We start from the raw sequence: 17,302 nt of genomic DNA, 5'->3' as shown, positions 1-17,302 counted from the left end.
ACGACAAAGCTGTTGTTACCGTAACAAATTATTAGTCATCCATATATCAACAAAGAAATTTGCCATTGCAACATATTCAACGTTGTGGTAACAGAAAACTTTTCTTGTTTAATGAATGGTAATAAGAAAAAACAGCCATTTGCCAGCCAAAATGGAAATAGATTTCTCCTAATATGTTTATTATTCAACCGATAAAAATTTTAATAATCGTAAGCATCATTAACAAATCAGATAAAAGTTGAAACACCAGTTTAAATAAATTATTATAATTTAAGTATTAACTCGAACGATATGTGTGCCAAGTTTCATTTAGATAAAGCCTTAGTGAAGCGATTTGAAACTTATTATATAAGCTACAATAAGATGTAATTAACAAAATTAATCTGCAACGTATCATTCAAAAGATACTGAGAGTTAAAGCCGTAACAAAATTTTTTTATATTTTATTTCAAATTTCAAGTCATTAATCTTTTAGAAAAAATTGTCGAAATCGTAAATGATATAACAAAAATTAAAGCTAATTTCATGAGCTTTCAGATACATTCATCGTAAATGAGCTATCGCATTTTATTCAAATTTTTTTTTTAATTTGAAAAACTTTTAACAGTTACAACTTTTATGTATCTGAAAATCGAAACGTTTTTTACGTAACAAAAATTAAAATAATTTATGTAATTTGAGTCTACAGATGAATTAAGAGTGAGTTGGGAGATTTTTTACTGACATGCGAAATACTTCAGAAATTTAGATCCAGTAGATTTTTTACTGTTTATTCCTTATTTTCGTTCCGCGAAAAACGTTCTGATCTTCAGGAACATCAACTTTTGAACTAACTGACCGATTTGGCTTATCTTCGAATTTGACCTAGATTTTTACCCAAAAACTAGGCAAACAACTGGATAAAATTCTTTTCATGATACCAGCATTGAAACTTAAAGTTTCAGTGCTTCTACAACCAGTCGAAACAAGATAATTTTAAGCCGATGCTGCAAATAATTGCTCGCCAATTCGTAACTCACAAATACCTTCATACAGCGGGTAGAAATATGCGTGTTTCTTTTCTTGGGAAGAAACACAATTGTTTCTACCCGGTGTTAGTTATATTTAATGTTCATTTGCAGCCTTATTACTCTCATTTGCTTACTTGTCACTTTAATTTACTCATTTCATTTTTTAAGTGACAGTTTTAGTTAACCAAATAAAATTACTAAAAAATAAGTACAAATGATATTTTTGTAGGATTTACTATTTAATAAGTGACTGTAAATCACAGATTTCTCGTTCTCTAACAGTTCTCCTTATCATCGGCTTGAAATTAACTTGTTTTTTTACTGGCTACTGACACTGAATCTTGAAGTTCAGACGCAGGGAATCATGAAAAATATGGTGTGAGACCTAGGATAAAATACGATTTCAGACTGCGAGTGTTGACAGCCAACTTCACTCTAGTCTGAAATCGTCTTGTTTTATCCCTTGTTACACAATATACCATTAAAAATTTCACTGAGAACAAATATAATATCCAAATTCCTATAAAAAATCTACTAAAAAAGTATTCTGTGAAAATTGACATAATATATTAGAGTCTAGGTCTAATAATAATTTTTGTTTTAAATTTATGCATATAAAAAAATAATAATTAGTTTTTTATCTCTCATCAAAAAAAAAATTTCGAACTAAAAAAAAAAAATATATATATATATTTTAACATAAACGTTTAAACCACAGAAGTTTAGTTCTGTTATAAGAAAGAAAAATAAAATAATACTAGCTGACTAAAGGTGTAATTTAAAAGTCTTATTTTTATTTCGAACTGTTAAAATTTTTATTCCATCATACTATCAGTAGCAACGTTGTTATTTTCGCGTTCACGATTATTTTATACCATGTGAGAGAAAGAGTTAACTATACACTCATTGGCACTTACGATCATACCAGAAGCTGCATATCACCTTGATAATCTTAACACCTTATACTTTACCGCGAGCTCATTTCACCGTGGATCAAATCTGCGCTATAACACACTCGTCTACCCAAATTGTTGATAATCATTCTCTCTAACTTTTTTCATTTATTTTTATCGCTCTCATTTCTTTTATTCTTCTTATTCTTTCCGTCCATTTTCTACTTCATATCCTCTATACCATACTACACATTTTTTATTTTTGTTTCCGTCTTTTGCGCTCCGTGCAAGAAAAAGGGACCGAGTGCTCGTTAGCTCGTACACCTGTGTTAGTGTTTAACCGTCTCAAATTTTTCATTCCTACCCCCTTCACTGTTTTTTTACATCAAATTATTATTATTATTTCGCGACATATGCAGTGACATTTGGACTCGGAAAAAAATTTAACAAAAAATTATATTAATTAATAAGAAAATAAAATAATTGTCATTCAATGAAAATCAAACCATTGATATTTCCGCCAAAAAAAAAAAAATTTTATTTATTATAAAAGTGTGACTTAGTCGCGTGGCTTTTAAAGGCATCAATAAGAGAACCTGGTACACGAAAACGAAATGAAACTCATGCACCTGCGTTGTCGTCCAGTCTTTTAGACCTCAGCCTCAGCTTTAACATCAGCCAAAGTCTGCATTCCCCGTTTACACGGCTTATCATGCTCAACTCTTTCCTCATCCTCTTTTATTTCACTTACTTTTAATACTCTTTACTCTTTACTCGTTACAAAGACATGGATTTGACACCGAATAAAATATAACCGAGAAGCCTTTGAAACTCTCATGTGTCTCGATAAAAAAAAAAAAATATATTTTATATCTACTGGTCCACTTATCTCCCACTTTACTCAATCCACTGTCTGTACGCGTGCCACACGCGATATATTTTTATAATAATTACGATTTTTTCACTTGCAATAATAAAGAACAGATAATAGTCAATTTATGAGGGAATTTAAATAAATACTAGTTTTTAAAAAAGTAAAAACAAATATATAAATTGTAGAAATTGAATCGGTTATATAAATATCCTTGACTGTTGTTAACACTTAAAAGGTAAAAAAGAATTTTGAAGAACACGTAAAATTGATTCAAATCGGAGAATTTGGTACAATCAAATTTTGACATAATTAATTGTGTATATGTGCACAGAAAAAAATAGACGCTGCAACTATGTTTTTCCTGTGCAATTTTTACTACATATATTTTTTTATATTTATATATAAAAGACAATTAAAATTATCATCATGTTAACACCATCAAAATTACCTTGCTTCAACAGGATTTTTCCTGAGGAATCAATATGATAAAGAACAAGTTTCATGCACCGAGTTTTTGGCAGTTTTATAAAATTTCGCAGTTTGAAAAAAAAAAAATCAGTTTGGAAAAAAATTTCAATTTTGCGAAAAAATTAAAATTTTTAAATTCGAATTTTTTTCAAATTTTGAAATTTTATGATACTACCAGATAATCGATAAGAGAGAGTGGGGTCAATTGAACCAGGGGGCAATTGAACCAGTAAGCTTAAAAAATCGAAAAAAATATAAAAATGAGTCGTCCTCTTGAAATTATATTTTAATACACTAAACCTTAGTCTGATCAAAATTTTGAACCAATATGATGATTTAATTTTAAAAAGTTAAAGTTTTTGTGTTTTTAGGTATCTGAACTTTGATTTCAGCTCTTGGCAAATTGTTTAATAATTTTTTGATTTTCAAATGAAATCTTAAAATTTTTATTGTAATACCTTCTTACATATATTAGTCATAAATTTCTAGATTTACTTCTAGTAAAATAGTTCTTGAATATTTTTTTTTAAACTAATTATTTCAATAAAATCATATGGGATCAATTGAACCAGTACTCTCGGGGACGGTTGAACCACACGAATCACACTGTGAGTAATCCGACATGCGCGCGCATCTTGACAGAATGTGAAAACAAGCTAAACTAACCAAGAAAAAAAATAATTATAGCTACCGAAGTTTTAAAAGTGATTGTTATAACATATAATATTATAAAAAATAATAAATATAATTAGAAGTGTTGTAATTTTAGTTGTAAGCTGTAATGAATAGTAAATTATTCATTAAAGTCACTCGTTTGTGGTTCTAATACTCATGGTTCAATTGCCCCCGCAAAGGGAACGATTGAACCATTTGATGCAGTTGTACAATTCCGTATTTATTGAAAATTTTCATCATTCGTTAAGTTATGTGCTTATGAGAAATGATAGTCAATATAATAAATTATAATTTTGAAAAAAAAAAAGTTATCATTTTGCTTTTATTCATATAAAAAAAAATGTCAAAGTATTTTTGGTTCAATTGACCCCACTCTCCCCTACATGAAACTTGTTCCTTATCATATTGATTCCTCAGGAAAAATCCTGTTGCTGAAGTAGGATTTTGTCTTGTCGCTGTAACATGGAAGTTCTGTCGCTGCAACGGGATTTTGTCCTATTGCTCCCTTCCCCCCCCCCCCACGACTGCTGTTGCAGCGCCTATTTTTTTCCCTGTACAGCCAAATTTTTGAAGCAAGGTAATTATAATGGTGTTAACATAATGATAGTTTTAATTGTCTTTTATATATGAATATAAAAAAATATATGTAGTAAAAACATACTATCAGTCGGTAATTTTAATTGACAATTGAAGCAATCCTTGATTAAAAACGCCGATTGAATCTCAATTAATGCTATAAAATATACTATATGTATAACACTAATATTGAACAGGTAACTATCGAAATTGAATAGTAGCTAAGCAACGCGGAGAGAAAATTATGGTAACCGTTCGAGAACGTCTATAAAATACAACCCTATATCGTTATGGTAATAATTACTTGGAATTATCAGATATACGACCCTTGGTTCAATTGACCTCACTCTACCCTACCGATATCGTATAAGAATGAAATTCATATAGATAGAAATGATTATACCATAATTTTTATGAGTACCATTGCTATAATCTATAATTTAAACGACTTGTTCACTGAAAAAAAATATTGCTGTAATAGCAGAACCGTTAGGTTATAGTAACTATCTAAAGTTTGAAAAATCGTAGATTGTTAATATAACAATACTTTATTTGCGTAAAGGTTACATTGCGATTTTACCCATATAATGCTTTGTTAAATCAACTATCTATACAATGGTTGCTACGGCAATACGTATTGCTACATTAAGAATACGTATTGATATATTTACAATCCGGATTGCTATATTAACCATTTCGATTGCTATATTAACAATTTGGTTTGCTATACTAGCACTCTATACAGGAATCGTTAGAACAGCAATACATACCAAGTATAGAGAATATAATTACGGAATATAGTTAAACTGACAATACTTATATTCAAAATTCAAGATAGTTAATGCAGCAATGTAGTATTGCCAAGTTAACGATACATTTTGTTATGACAACTATTTACCACATTAGCAATACTTCAGATTGGTTACGATAACCACATTTTTTTCAGTGTTACCATACAATACGGGTATGGTATATAATGTTTTTAGTCTAATAATAAAATTTACATGTTAACAAATTGGTAACTGGTTCGGATATAGATACTTGGTGAAAATTCTCGCGCTCTCACCTGTTCAATACATACTTGGTGCCAGACACGACAGTGTCTCTTGACGAATAAAAAATTTTAGTCTATAACTATAAGAACTAGATTCTGATTATATTGAATGCTTAACCAATTTCTTAATTAAATTAGATTACGGAAAAAGCAAAATACAACAAAAAAATCGATTAGAACTGTTTCGGCAAATGCTTATATCCCTCCCTTTTCGCTATTTGAAGCCGGGGACAAAAAAAAATGTTTCCAACTTTACGAGTAATTAAACGTCGATAATTGTACATCAATTAATGGATTAAAGAAGGAAATAGTCGAGCAAACTTGCAAGAATGTTGTAAAAAACATTAAATATATAAGAAGTAATGATACATATTTTTTGTACGATTCCTGACAAGAGTTATAAGTATACGTATTATAAACCACATATTTCAAGTCTCATTCATTAAAGTAAAGCAGACGGTAAGACCAGTTGCACTTTATATATATATATATATATATATATATATATATATATATATATATATATCAACTTGCCACACGACCTACTCACCTACCAACGAGTTTGCCACATACGCGTAAGTTTGTCTCACTCTATATCGTCGTAGAAGTTACTTGCTCTTGCTTGTTTACGATCGAAAGGAAGAGGAGCCGGTTTCCCTCTCGATATATTTATTTACTTGCGATAATATATTTATCATAATCACGAGTTTTATTTATTTTAAATCATTTAAAACGTCTTTTTTTATCTATCTAATGTCAATTTAGTTTATTCATTTATTTTTCTAATCAATAATGACACCTGTTCGTTTAAATTCTTTATGACTGAAAACTTTTATCATGTGCAAAAGTTAATTAACTTTTATGTCACTTTATTTCTATCTTATTAAATTGAATTAAATAATTAACATAGTTTAATGAACATGAACAAGATATACGTTTTTGATATTACATTATCACGCTAAATAGTTTAAATAAAATTTTAAATTATAAATGACTTTGTTTGCATGGGCCATTGGCGAATGCTGCCAACACTCCAGATAATACTGGAAATTTGGACATTTCTAATGTTTTTCATCTCTACATATATTGATTAATATAATATTCAAAGGATACAAAACAAAGATTAATAATTAAATGAAGCCCATGGAGAAGAAAAGCAGTTGTTATTCTATTATTTACATAGGGAGAGAAACTCCCATGCTGTCATGATAAAAATTATAAAAAATATGAAAAATATCTAGATATTAGTTACATTAGAGTATTTTGTCTACTACACGTTGAAAAAAAGTGGCAGTTCTTCCCATCACAAAGGACAACACAACCTGGTTATAAGTTACTGTAAGGGGGCTATGCACGGAAAAAAATAGGTGCTGCAACCGGACAAAATCCTGTTGCAGCCACAATGTTTTTATGTTACAGCAACAGGACACATCCTGTGGGAGCAATATTTTTTTTTGTCCGTATAGTAAAATTTCAAAATTTGAAAAAAATTCAGTGTAGAAAATATTCAAATTATGAAAACAATTCAAATTTAAAAATACTATACTAAAAAAAAAAAAATTGGTACATAAAACATGTTCCTTATTTTATCGATTGTTGTTGCAACAGGGTTTTGTCCTGTTGCAGCGCTTATTTTTTTTTTCGTATTTATTTTTTAGACTTTTATGTACATTCACGGAAAAAAGGCACTGCAACAGGGCGTAGCCTTGTGGGAGCAACAGGATTTTCATGTTACAGCAACAGGACACGTTCTGTAGAATCAATAGGATTTTTCCTGTGGAATCGATAGGATAAGGAACAAGTTTCATAGACCAATTTTTTTTTGTCAATATATGATGAAATTTCAAAATTTGAAAAAAAATTCAATTTGAAATGAGGTTCAAATTTTTAAAGGAAATTCCAAATTCGAAATACTATATTGTGTGACAAGGGATGAAACAAGACGATTTTAGACTAGAGTGAAGTGGGCTGACATCACCCGCAGTCTGAAATCGAGTTTTATCCTGTCACACACCATATTTTTCATGATTACCTGCATCGGAACTTCAAGATTTAGTGTCAGCAGCCAGTAAGAAATAAATTAATTTCAAGCCAATGATAAGGAGAACCGTTAGAGAATGAGAAATATGTGATTTACAATCATCTATTTAATAGTAAGTAGAGGAGACCGCGGCAAGGAGGCCCCCCTGAAATTTTAATCAAAAAAAAAAATTTTGTTTTTTTTTTCGTCAAATTACTATAAATCCGATATATTGGCGCATTTTCGGCCCTACGTATAACAACTGGGGCAAAATGGACCAGCCGAAAATTCTGAAGAAATGATTTTTTCATATTTTCTGGCTGATTCTCTATGTCTGAGACGAATTTGGTCTTTAATTATATTCAAAAATTAAAATTTATTTTTTAATTGATAAAATTTTTTAAATTACGCAAAATAATATGTAATCTAAAAAATAAAAAAACACGTTTTTCGGGTTCAAAATAATGACAAATAAGAAATATAGAATTATTTTTTCTTATTAAATGACAATTCGTAATTAAACTAATCGAGGGGGAACGATTTATTACACCTTAAAAATTTTTTTTTGAGTAATATAAAACCAAAAAATAGTTGTCAAGTGAAGGAAATACATTCTTAATGATGAACACAATTAAAAAAAAAAAAAGAATTTATCATTTTTTGAAGGGAGCCTACTTGTCTCAAATTTTTTTTTTTTTTTTTCCAGAGTTTTAGCAAAATGTTTAAAAATTTGTTCAAAATAAGACAAAAATAAAGTGATCTGATGGTTGAAAGTCACAAAAAGTAACAACCGGCTTAGGGGGGCTCCCTTGCCCCGATCTCCCCTAAAACAAAAATATTATTTTTAGTAATTTTATTTGGTTAATTAAAACTGCCACTTAAAAAATGAAGTGAATAAACTGAAGTATTAAGTAAACAAATGAGAGTAATAAGTCTACAAATGAAAATTAAATTTAACTAACTCCGAGCAGAAACAATTGTGTTTCTTCTCGTTGTATGAAGGTATTTATGAATTACGAATTCGCTAGCAGTAATTTGCAGCCTCGACTTAGAATTAGCTTGTTTCGACTGGCTGTAGAGACACTGAAACTTTCAGTTTCGATGCTGTATCATGAAAAAAAAATTCAAATTAAAAATTTGATTTTTTTTCGAAACTTTGAATTGTTTTTCAAATTTGGAAATTTCATTATATGGACAAAAAAATTGGTACATGAAACTTATTCCTTATCTTACTGATTCCACAGGCAAAATCCCGCACCGCAACACCGGTATCATAGATATTTTTTCAATGTTAGCATAGAAATTATTCTTATGTTGACATAGCAAAAATTCATATATGTAATAACATAGGAATTTTCTCTGTTAGATGATTATTTTTACAATTTTAGCAGAGAAATAATTAATTCATCATGTTAACACCCTCAAATTTCTTATGTCATTATTGGAAAAATATCTATTCGAAAATGGAAAAAATCGCTTTTTTTGTTCCTTCAAGTAATTGTTTAGTATCCTAACAATTATCTAAGTATTCCTACAAATACTACAAATCGCGCAGTTATACGCTCATTAGTGAGATAAATATTAATAATAGACATTTTAATTAGCTTAATTTTCAACTGTTGTAAATTTTAATTGCACAAACTGTACTCAAAAATTTTAATTAAAATTATGATCGATTTAGCGTTTAGTAAAATTTTTAATTAAATCGTCTGTCCTTGTTGAATCACGACAAGTTTTTATTAATCATAAATCATAAGGTATCAACGTATAGTTTCTTCACATATTGAATCTGCACAGAAAGCTACAGCATGTATAATTTCGTAAAAAAATCGTCTCGACTCCTACCCCTGAAATCCCATAAATAAAATGGAAAGTAAATAAATTCCCGTCATTGCTATAGCATAGGTGTAAACATGAATCTTTAACTTGAAAACTGAATGTCTCACATATATTTAATTAACGAGCAACAAGTTAGAGTCTAGCTTTCACTCGAGAATACGGAAGATATCTTTCCGATTAACAATTATATTTTTATACGCATATTACATATCACAACATGTATGATGTATTGTTTTATATTAGTCTATTATAAAACAATAAATCATGTGAAATAAGCCAAAAAACGCGAATTGACTGCTGTTCCATGAAGCGTTCTATTTTAAAACGCAAAGAGTTATATTCATATGTTATGTTAACTATTACTTTTTTATCATTTAGTAAAGAGAAAGGTAATTAACAATCTTCTTTATGCAGTCTGAAAAAATTATTTCAGCTGTCAATAATGTTTACTTAGGGAAAATTTCCATTACGTTACCATACACGTATTAGAAATTCCTACCACTCACGCGATCAATTTTTTCGTTTTCATTAATTTTTTTCTTTATCACCAACGCAACAATTAATCCTTTTTTTCTTACACATATCGAAACATTTTATAGAACAAAAATACACGCAATTGCTCAATATTAAATATGTTCTTCCATGCAAATCGGTAGTGCATTGGCACACGCGGCTGCTAATAATTATCATACATATTATTTAAATTTTATATGATTTTATTACTGAAAATTATTAAGATAAATATTGTATACATGTTTAATTTCAACACTTACGTAAAAAAAAATTATATTTTTTTAAATAATTTATTTTATAAATAATTTTTTGAATTTTATGATTTTATTAATTTTAGAGCGTGATTAAATCACTACTGTAAGATAAAAACTGCACTTAATATTTATTATTTAATTATGTTATTACGAAGCTTCAGCATTACCGCGAGAACTAGTGAATACTATTTCGGCCTACTTTCCACACCCGTAAAAACATTTCCACGTTTAAAATCAACTAATAACAAACTATTTATGGTACTATTTATACGACATAAATAAACCGCAATGTGATTTGCTGTAAATTATTTTTGTTTTTCTTTCAATCATTAATATTTTTTACATTATAAATTGAAAGTGTTGAAAATAATTTAAATTCTAATTAAATATTTATTATTAATGATCGAGAATTTCATGTAAGTTAAATCAAATGTAAAAATTAAGTTATTTAATTGCAAAATAATTTATAATTTATAAAATAAATCAACGAAAAAAATATTCCATAGATAAAAATCGGTCGGAAAAAGGTAATGTGATGTTTTGAAATGTGATATGTTACTATTCAACTGAAACGGACAGAATCTGATCAACAAATACGGAATTACCTGTATATTTTTCATTAAAAATAAATCCCACGTAAATACGCACTGATAAATTTTCTCTACTACCGATTGCTTCAAAATTATACTAGCAATTTAGCTCTCTCGATAATTGAACTAATTATTATCTTTCCATTTCCTATATTTACCTTTGGGTTATAATTTTAAAAATTCATCTCGTATTCAAATTTCATTAAGATTTTTAATCTCAATCAATCATACGCATATTAATTAGCTGTCATTAACAAATAGAAAATTTTAATTCTCATTTACACGTGCCTGACAGCTATTAATTATTTTAATAAATACTTATTTACCACTTATCATTTTGATGTTTTCATTTATTCATCCGACATTTTTATACATACAATCAACTCAAATAATATTCATCCGTTTAATCCCTAATAAATTATTCAGCAAACAACTCGTATAAAACTATAAACAAAAAAAATGCGTTTTCTCTTTCAAAATTAAAATTTACAAGAGATATTATTGCATAAAATATAACGGTATAGTTTTTTAAAATAATTTTATAACGAGATTAGTTTTGTTTATCATTAAATTTATCTCATAAAGTAATTCAATTTTCATTTTTCATTTTAAAATTATTATGTCACCGGGTAATAGCCTTTACACAACAAGTTTAACCAAAACCTTGAGGTCAATTGTACGTGAAAACAAACTAGTGTACAAGAATACAACAGTAAATAGTTAGGGTGTGTCTTGTGTGTCTTGATGATGTCAATACAAAACAGAGTGCAGTATAAACTTAATAAGACAGTACACTCTCTCTCTCATCTGGCGCATACATATAAATCCTCCTTACAAACCCACGTGTTCTGAACAGTTATATAAATATATATGTATATATAAACATATATACATATAAATAGTGAAAGAACGAATACACGCGAGTTGTATTAACCCCTGCCACAGCTAATCTCCTCACACTACATCCTATTCAACAAGAAGCGATGCAATTTCTTTCAGATAGCTGGGCAACTAAGTTGTTGATGGGGGGTTTCAAATATATAACGTTTGGAAATTGTCCTTATGGGTCAGTTTATCATTCAACACAATTCGAGTACATTGAAATATTAATTTATATACGACTATGGAAATTCGTCGGGAATCGCGTTTATTCGCGATTTTTTTAATATCAATAATTGTTTTAAATAAAAGCGCAAGTGCTAGTGGATTGAAAGGATGGGGTGGAGCAGCACACTTTGGACGTGCTCCGATACTTGAAAGGTTTTCGTGGCAAGTATTAGATTGGGCTTATCCAGACCCAATGTCTCGCGCTGCAGCTCTTGAAAGTGGAGATTATATGCCCGAAAATGGACTTCCGGTTGGAATTGAAGTTTGGAACAATAAATTATTTGTCACTGTACCGAGATGGAAAGATGGTTAGTTTTATTTTTTACTTGATTAAAAAAAAATTTTAGTCTATGGAATTTTTAAGTAAAAGGTGAAGGTGTAATCGTATTCAAACACGTTTTTTAAGAATTAGAAAAAAAATTTTTTTTTTTTACGGACGGATAAAACGGAAATGGACCGTCCGTCGACATTTGGTTGTACTTGTACTTAAAACGTCTTGTGGTATACGTGATGTACTTAGAGGTTTTTTTAAATGTAGAAGAGAAGTCTCTTGAATCTCGTCTGGACGACTTCCGGTTTTTATGACAAAAAATATCACTAAATTCGTCGTATGTATGAATGCACTGAATTTGCCAATCCTGAATACCGTTTTTATTATATTTTATTATACATACTACTATTATTATTATCATTTAATACTACACACTTTTTCGGAACTGCTTTTAAATTTTTTTCATCTAAATTTATGCCTTATAATATTTTTTGCATTTTAGATTTTTTTATTCCTTTATACGAGTTTGCTGATTTCAATTTTTTTTACATTATTGTATATTTTTGTTGACAATTTCATGCGACATTGAAGAAAATTATATTGGCAATATAAATTGAGAGATTAAATTTTTTATTTTTCAATAATTTTTATACAAATTTAAAACCGTGAATTTGAATATTCGGTGATAAAATTTAATAATATAAATAAAGTATTAAAATTTAATATTTAAAAATAAAACTATTATAAAAATTGTGAGTAAAGTTAAATAAAATGATTGACATAAGAAATAAAAAAATATCTATATCCAGAAATTTTAAATGACAATAGAGTTAAAATTAATAAATACACCTGGGGTTGAAGTTAATAACTAAATCCTAACATTACAACTGTCACAAGCGAGATGATCCCGTAAAAAACGAGCAAACAATAAAAAATATAAATACTTGTAAATACAGCACATAACAAGAGAACGAGTTTGAATGGTTGCGATTACGCGAAAGCACTTAACTTATTTTATATCTCCGCCCTTAACGACTTTACGCTAAAAAAAAAAAAAGTTCTTTGGCGCCCAACTTTTCGTTCTCATATTATTTAAAACTGACACCCAATGTAACATTGTTGGCTTACAATGCAACACAAACACAGATACTGCCAGTGATATTGTATAAAATTTTACAAAGAGTATAATTTTTTTGTTCACTAACGCGGTTTTAAAAAAAATTATTTAACCAGCGTGGCCCGAAAAATTACCTCACGGGTGTAAATTAAGTTATCATGTACAATTTATGTGTACACTCATATAATACTTATATTTTTTTATTAAAAACACCTCGAGCATTATTATGAATATGCTTTATATTGTTGAATATTTTTCAGCAGATCCTTTCACTTTAAATTGTATCCCGATTTCGTTTCTAGAAATAAAATTGTATAATATGCTTTTACTAAGAGAGCATTCTAAAAAAAAGATTAATTATCTTGGATGTCACTAATAAATTAAATTTCGAATTCCGTCGTCTGTGCGTAAACTCGTAAGTATGTAAATGCGGCAAAGTCTACAATACGTAACCAGTTGACTTTATTTTATTTTTAGTAGATTCAGAGTCCAGTTATATATGACCATTAAAAAAAAAAACAATTAATAATAAACTTAAATTGTAGTTCAACTAAAATAAATAAATAAATAAGAATTTAAAAGACGGTTGGTATTTTCTATCTTTTTATTTTGAAGTACGAATGCGTTAAGTGATTAAAAATTTTGAGATCATAAGCATTTTGATAGTCGATAAAATAAAAATATTTTTGGAATCCTTTTTGAAATTGAGGTTTAAACTTCGAAAACAAAATTTTTATCTCTATAACCTATGATAAATTTTTAAAAATTTATTGCAATAATTTTTGAACAATTCAGATTTGTTGAATAATTCGAAAACTTACGAATACTTCGAAATGTTCAAGCAATTCGAAATTTTCGAGTTATTTGTAAATTTTTGAATTATTCGTAAACTACTGAAATAAATTTTTTATAATTTATCACAAGTTAGGGAAAAATTTTATGTTCAAAGTTGAAACCAAATATTTAAATTTTAATCATATAGTGCGAAAATTTACGAATAATTTGAATTCTTACAAATGCTTCGAATTATTTAATTTGAATTTCGAATCGAAAACTACTATTTAATTCTAACAATATTCGCAAATTTCTAATATCTTAGTTTTTGATGAATAAAAAAAAATGTTAAAAAATTACCATTTCAATAAGATTTTTTAATTTTGAAGTATCAAAAAAAACAATCATTTTTTAAATCAAAACTTTTGTATTAATATTTTTCAAAATTTATGGCATTTTTTAAAATTTTTTTTTCGAAGAACATGAATTTACGATAAATTGTCTAGAATATTCCGTCTATACAAAATTGAATTAAAATATTTTGAAGTAAAGACGAACTTTTAATTTGACTCAACTATTTCACAATAATCTCAGTTTTAATAACCATCACCACAATCATTTGTAATTTCTTTCCTTTACCTAAAGCGGAAAAAGAGATCATACTCCGTTGGTATAAAGATACGGAAATTCAATTTAAACTCAACATCATAATGAAGATTGTAATCATACAAGATAATTAGTATAATTACTAGTTATATTTTCTTTCTTTTCTCAAATCACAAAACTAATTCTCGGAAATAAGAATAAGTTTGTTACAATTATACATAAAAATAAAACAAATAAAAGTTATTCAAGTCTAATTCATTAAGCTGAGATAAAGTCAGCTAACACAAATTTACGGGATTCAATGACCGATAAATTTTCTAAAACGAGTTATAGTTATTCGACATGTCGTATATTTCCATTGAAATTACATCATTATTACCAGTGATTGGAATAGATCAACTTTTTTTGTGAATTAATAGATATCTTTATTTTTATATAATCGATTCCCATAAATATTATTTCACATAAAAAAACAACTTTTTAAACTAATTATTAGTAAAGTTTAATTTATGTAAATAATAGTTAATTAATTAATTAATGAATTCAGGAAATTGATTAAATTTAATAATTAGTTAGCTTTTTTAGTTAATAATTAAGTATATTATCAAATAATAATGTAATTAATTATAATTGAATTTAAATGCAGTAATTAATTTGAAGTATGTAATAATAAAAAAAAAAATTAATGGAAATATAAGAGTAATAATAATAAAATAAACCGCAGGAATTCCAGCAACCTTGAATTACATATCGTTGGATACGAACCGTGGTGGTTCACCAAAATTAACACCGTACCCAAACTGGGTCCAGAATGTAGCAGGGGCATGTGATACTGGCCTAACTACCGCGTACAGGTAATACTTATATTTTACATTACCCCCCTTTACTCATCTTCATCTCTTAAAAAAAAAAAAAATTACTGAATACATTTTTAAATTTCTCCAATAAAATTTAAAAAAAATTTTAAATTTGATGAAAATAAATTTATTTATTGCCACAGAATTCACGCAGATGAGTGTGATCGTCTTTGGGTACTGGATACCGGCACTATTGGTATTGGAAACACGACCGTACAAGCTTGTCCATACACACTAAATATATTTGATTTAAAGACCGATAAAATTATACGAAAATATCGATTACGTCCAGATGATATTAATCAGGTAAAATATATATTTTTAATTCTTGTCGAGCCATAAATTTAAATAAAAAACAAATATCTAACCGACTATCTAAAATCTCTTTGAAAATGTGAAAAACATTTTCGATAAGAAAAAAAAACTAATTGCAATAAAATTTGTTTTTTATAGTTTGTTATGTCTTACTTAATTAATTAATTTTTATTATTCTCCTTCCAAGAATACATTTATAGCGAACATCGCTGTGGATTTAGGGAAAGGTGGCTGTGATGACGCATTTGCTTACATGTCCGACGAATTGGGTTACGGATTAATAGTATACTCATGGCAAAATAATACATCCTGGAGAGTAACACACAGTTACTTTATGCCAGATCCACTGAAGGGTGATTACACCATCGATGGATTAAACTTCCAATGGGGTGAAGAAGGAATTTTCGGCATGAGTTTATCACCACTACTGTCAGATGGTTACAGAACTCTATTCTTCCATCCACTAAGTAGTGATCGAGAGTTCGCGGTATCTACAAAAATTCTTCGCGATCCAGTTCTCGCTCTAGATAGTTATCATGAGTTCCAAGTACGTATCTAAATATTCTTAATGACTACCCTTCAATCATCGATTATTGATCACTGATCAGTGTTAATAATATAAAGAACAAAAATAAATAAAAATCTAACAGACAAGTATATATTGACTTGTATTTTAGGTATTGCCAGAAAGATTCATGGGCCACTCAACTTCCGAAGTGATGGACGAGAACGGTCTCCAGTTATTCAATCTGGTCGATCAGAATGCCGTAGGCTGCTGGAATTCGTTATTGCCTTATTCACCGGCTAACCAAGCATTGATCGCCCGACACGATGAGGCTATGATATTCCCAGCTGATGTTAAGGTATATACATATATATCAAAAATCTAAATCTGCTTTATTATACTATAACCCGTCATATTAAAAATACATTTATTAGGCTAAGTGGTCCAAATGCCGCGTAGTTTTTTTTTTTTTAAATATTCAAAATAATCATTGTTACCCATCAAACTTATTTTACATCCTATAAAATAGATTGATTACTTGGTGATAAAAATTTATACTAAAATACACAGTTGAAAATTTTGTGTTCTTGTGTACAAAAGTTAACTAGTTGAATATTTAGTGTCAATTATTTGACACCGTCGAGTGTAAATTTAATAAAAGTTTAATGTGTTATCTTATCTCAACAAGTTTTAAACCTGTATTGTTGTTTGACACAAGGGTTAAATTTAGCACAAATTTTTGAACTGTGTATAATAAGGAAATTTAATAATTGATAAATAAAATTTATGTTACAACAGATTCGAAAAGGAATGGTGTGGATAATATCAGATAAAATGCCACAATTTTTGATAACATCGCTAAACTATACCGACATAAACTTTAGAATACTGACGATGCCTTTGGCTGACGCTATTGCTGGAACTGTTTGTGATAACACACCGTGGAAATACATCGGAAGTAATATACTCTGGTGGGACCGATAG

The 17,302-nt window shown here is 28.5% G+C and overlaps 1 protein-coding gene across 1 annotated transcript; it reads left to right on the top strand.

Annotated features, from left to right (window-relative positions):
- The first annotated feature begins 11,889 nt into the window (after window positions 1–11,889).
- Window positions 11,890–17,302, top strand: LOC103570510 (protein yellow). Its single transcript, XM_014444455.1, has 6 exons — window positions 11,890–12,181; window positions 15,366–15,495; window positions 15,642–15,804; window positions 16,001–16,360; window positions 16,491–16,676; window positions 17,117–17,302. The coding sequence occupies exons 1-6, from the start codon at window positions 11,890–11,892 to the stop codon at window positions 17,300–17,302; spliced, it is 1,317 nt and encodes a 438-aa protein (XP_014299941.1).

The sequence above is a fragment of the Microplitis demolitor genome, chromosome 10, assembly GCF_026212275.2.
Source record: "Microplitis demolitor isolate Queensland-Clemson2020A chromosome 10, iyMicDemo2.1a, whole genome shotgun sequence".
NCBI classification, from domain to species: Eukaryota; Metazoa; Arthropoda; class Insecta; order Hymenoptera; family Braconidae; genus Microplitis; species Microplitis demolitor.
This window is presented reverse-complemented; position numbering and strand designations above follow the sequence as displayed.

Coding starts and splice junctions, on each gene's coding strand:
- LOC103570510 (XM_014444455.1), top strand. CDS start 11,890: ATGGAAATTCGTCGGGAATCGCGTTTATTCGCGATTTTTTTAATATCA. Junction 12,182..15,365: donor TGTACCGAGATGGAAAGATG/GTTAGTTTTATT, acceptor AATAAACCGCAG/GAATTCCAGCAACCTTGAAT. Junction 15,805..16,000: donor GTCCAGATGATATTAATCAG/GTAAAATATATA, acceptor TCTCCTTCCAAG/AATACATTTATAGCGAACAT.